At 39.7% G+C, this 3,365-nt stretch overlaps 1 protein-coding gene across 1 annotated transcript; it reads left to right on the plus strand.

Annotated features, from left to right (window-relative positions):
* The first annotated feature begins 2,139 nt into the window (after positions 1-2,139).
* On the plus strand, positions 2,140-2,814 carry LOC137833343 (uncharacterized). Its single transcript, XM_068641697.1, has one exon. It carries the CDS (start codon positions 2,140-2,142, stop codon positions 2,812-2,814), a length of 675 nt encoding a protein of 224 aa, XP_068497798.1.
* Positions 2,815-3,365: the final 551 nt, after the last annotated feature.

A 3,365-nucleotide genomic window follows, 5' to 3' on the forward strand; every position in this document is an offset into this window, starting at 1 on the left:
AGCTAAAAGCAGACTTAAAGGTGTGGAACAGGGATATCTTCGGAGACGTGAATCAGGCTAGTAAGGAAATCCAGGAAAGGTTAGATGAATTAGACTCTCGGGATGATGAGGACGGGTTACTGGAGTCAGAAAGGGATGAAAGAAAGTCTCTCTTTGCTAAACTTTCTGAGACTAAGTCCAAACAAGAGGCGATTTTATTTCAGAAAGCACGGCAGAGTTGGTTAAAGCAGGGGGATCTCAATACAAAGTTCTTTCATTCAGCGGTAAAATGGAAGAGGGCAAGGAACCAATTACATGGAGTTTTCGACAATAACAAATGGTGTGATAATAAGGAGGAGGTAAAGGCTAAGGTTTGTAAGTTCTTTGAAGAAAGGTTCGCCAGGAACGATGCGTGTCAGGTCAGAATGGATAAGGTTAGTTTCAATACCATTTCGGAGGCGGACAATGATTGGTTAGTAAGAGATTTCTCTGAAGAAGAAGTTAGAGCTGCGATCTGGGAGTGTGATAGTTCAAAAAGTCCAGGCCCCGACGGGTTTAACTTTGGTTTTATAAAATATTGTTGGGACATTTTGAATAAGGATGTGATGTCGGCAGTAAAAGATTTTGCTGGTTTTGGATGTTGGCCAAAAGGATCAAATGCGTCGTTTCTTTGCTTGATACCAAAAGTTGAAAATCCTCAACAGCTAGGAGAGTTTAGACCTATTTCTCTAGTAGGTTGTTTGTACAAAATCATATCTAAGGCGCTTTCCTTGCGTTTAAAAAAGGTGATTGGAAAAATTATTGATATACGACAGTCGGCTTTTATTGAAGGAAGAGGTCTGTTGGATAGTGTGCTTATTGCAAATGAGGTTATTGAGGATTACAAGAGAAAGGGAAAGCGTTGTATGTTTTTTAAAGTAGACTATGAGAAGGCTTATGATTCTGTGAATTGGGATTTTTTATATTACATGCTAAGGAGGTTAGGATTCTGTGATCGCTGGATTCGGTGGATAAAGGGATGCTTGGAGTCTGCTTCGGGAGTCCAACTAAAGAGTTCTTTCCTAGAAAGGGTCTTCGTCAGGGCGACCCGCTTGCCCCTTTTCTCTTTCTTATTGTGGCAGAAGGGTTAGCAGGAGTGACAAGGGTAGCAGAAGAGAAGAAGTTGATTGACAGTTTGGAGGTCGGAAAGGATAAAGTAAAGGTAAATATGTTACAATACGCGGACGACACCTTGTTCTTTTGTGAAGCAAATACCAAAAGCGTTTTTAATATCAAAGCGATTTTGCAGTGTTTCGAACTCTCTTCTGGGTTAAGGGTTAACTTTGCAAAGAGTAGGATCGGAGGAACGGGGATGGACCAGGTCATACTTCAGCGTTTCGCAGCGATTCTTAACTGTGATACGATGGTTTCTCCTTTCATTTATTTGGGTTTGCCAGTTGGAGGAAGTCATAAGCGCGGTGCTTTTTGGAACGGAGTGATTGAGAAAGTGCAGGCCAGATTAAGCAGGTGGAAGGGAAGAATTTTGTCGATGGCTGGGAGGATTTGTCTGATAAGGTCTGTGCTTTCTGCTATTCCGTTATTCTTTATGTCGTTATTCAAATTGCCTTCTGGGGTGGAAAGGAAGTTGATCAAGATTCAAAGGGATTTTCTCTGGGGATGGGGGGCAGACGGAAGGAAGATTGCTTGGGCTTCCTGGAACTTGGTTTGTAAGCCTCGTGAGTTCGGGGGACTTGGAATCATACATCCAAAGTAGTTCAACTTGGCTTTGTTGGGGAAGTGGATTTGGAGATTGGGTTCGGTTGAGGTAGGCCTTTGGAAGGAAGTCCTTTTTTCTAAGTACGGCGGTTGGAGAGGTTTGGGAGAGGAAGGAAAGGTAGAAATTGCTCTCTTTGGTGGAAAGATCTAAAGGAAGTTTGGTCTTCAGAGGATTGGGGGAGAAGTTTCGAAGACAATTTTGAGTGGAAAGTAGGCGATGGGAAGGATATCTTTTTCTGGAAGGATAGATGGTTGAAGGGGGAGGCGCTAAAGAGTGTATATCCTAGACTTTTCTCCATCAGCTCTAACAAAGACTCAAATTTGCAGGAGGTGGGGTCTTGGACTAACGGAAGATGGGTTTGGCAGCTCGATTGGAGGAGGTCATTTTTCGAATGGGAGAATCCGATGGCGGATCAATTGAGCCAGCTCCTGCTTGGGGTTGAGGTTGTCCCAGGTGAGGTTGATAAATGGATTTGGAAGGTTGGGGGTCTCCAATTTTTTACAGTCAGCTCTGCGTATAACCTTATTAGGAAGGATAATGAGGTTGTTTCTTCGCCGGTTTTCTGTAAGTTATGGGGGTCCAAGGCAATTCCTTCAGTAGGGCTTTTGGCTTGGAGGGTGTTGGAAAACAAGCTTGCTACTAAGGTTAATCTTAGTAGAAGAGGGGTGCAGTTAGAAAGTTTGTGGTGCGTATTTTGCGGGAAAGAGGAAGAGTCTGGTAGTCACTTGTTCTTTGGATGCAGTTTTGCTTGGCGAGTTTGGTGTTTATGCTACAGATGGCTTGGGATTCTGTTTGTGTCTCACATTGAGCCGAAGCTGAACTTTGATCAATTTAGGCTGAGCTTTTCTTCTGAGACGGGTCTGGTAGTTTGGAACACAATCTGGGTAGGGGTGGTTAGTGAAATTTGGAGTCACAGGAATCGCTTAATTTTCAAAGGAGGAGTGGCGGATGTATCTGAAGTTTTTGCATTGGTACAAGTAAAGGTGTGGTCCTGGGTGTCTACAAATTTCCGGTCAGTTTCCTTCTCCTATTCTGATTGGTGTTTGGAACCAATGGAGTGTATGAGGGTAGTTTACTAAAGTTTTTTTTTTTAGTTTATATAAGGATAGGGTTTGTTTTGTTGGTTTTGGTGGTATGCAACTGGAATTGTGTAATGTGTATAAGGGTTGAACCACCCCTAAAGTGGTTCTAATTTATTTATTTGTTATTGCCGATAAAAAAAAAATATTGTTATGATTGATGGAAGATGTAATTGGGTTTCTAAAAAAAGGGCACTAGAAGAAGAAAAAAAAAATTTAAAGAAGATTTATTTTTATATTATTCAGGATTACATTATAAAAAAATCAGTATTATTTACGGATTTTTATCCACGAATCTGAATCAATAGGTAAATTCAGTATTACCTACGGATACTATCTACGAACAACATTTACCTACAAATTTTACCCACGGATCTCTATTACCTACCAAATATTATTATAATAATTATATACATAATATTAAAAATATAATTATAAAATCATAACTAATATTCATAAAATTAATACTATTAGTAATAATAAAATTTAATAATAATAATACTATTAATAATATTAATAATATTTAATAATATTAATAACATTATTATAAT

Source organism: Phaseolus vulgaris, chromosome 6 (assembly GCF_000499845.2).
Source record: "Phaseolus vulgaris cultivar G19833 chromosome 6, P. vulgaris v2.0, whole genome shotgun sequence".
NCBI classification, from domain to species: Eukaryota; Viridiplantae; Streptophyta; class Magnoliopsida; order Fabales; family Fabaceae; genus Phaseolus; species Phaseolus vulgaris.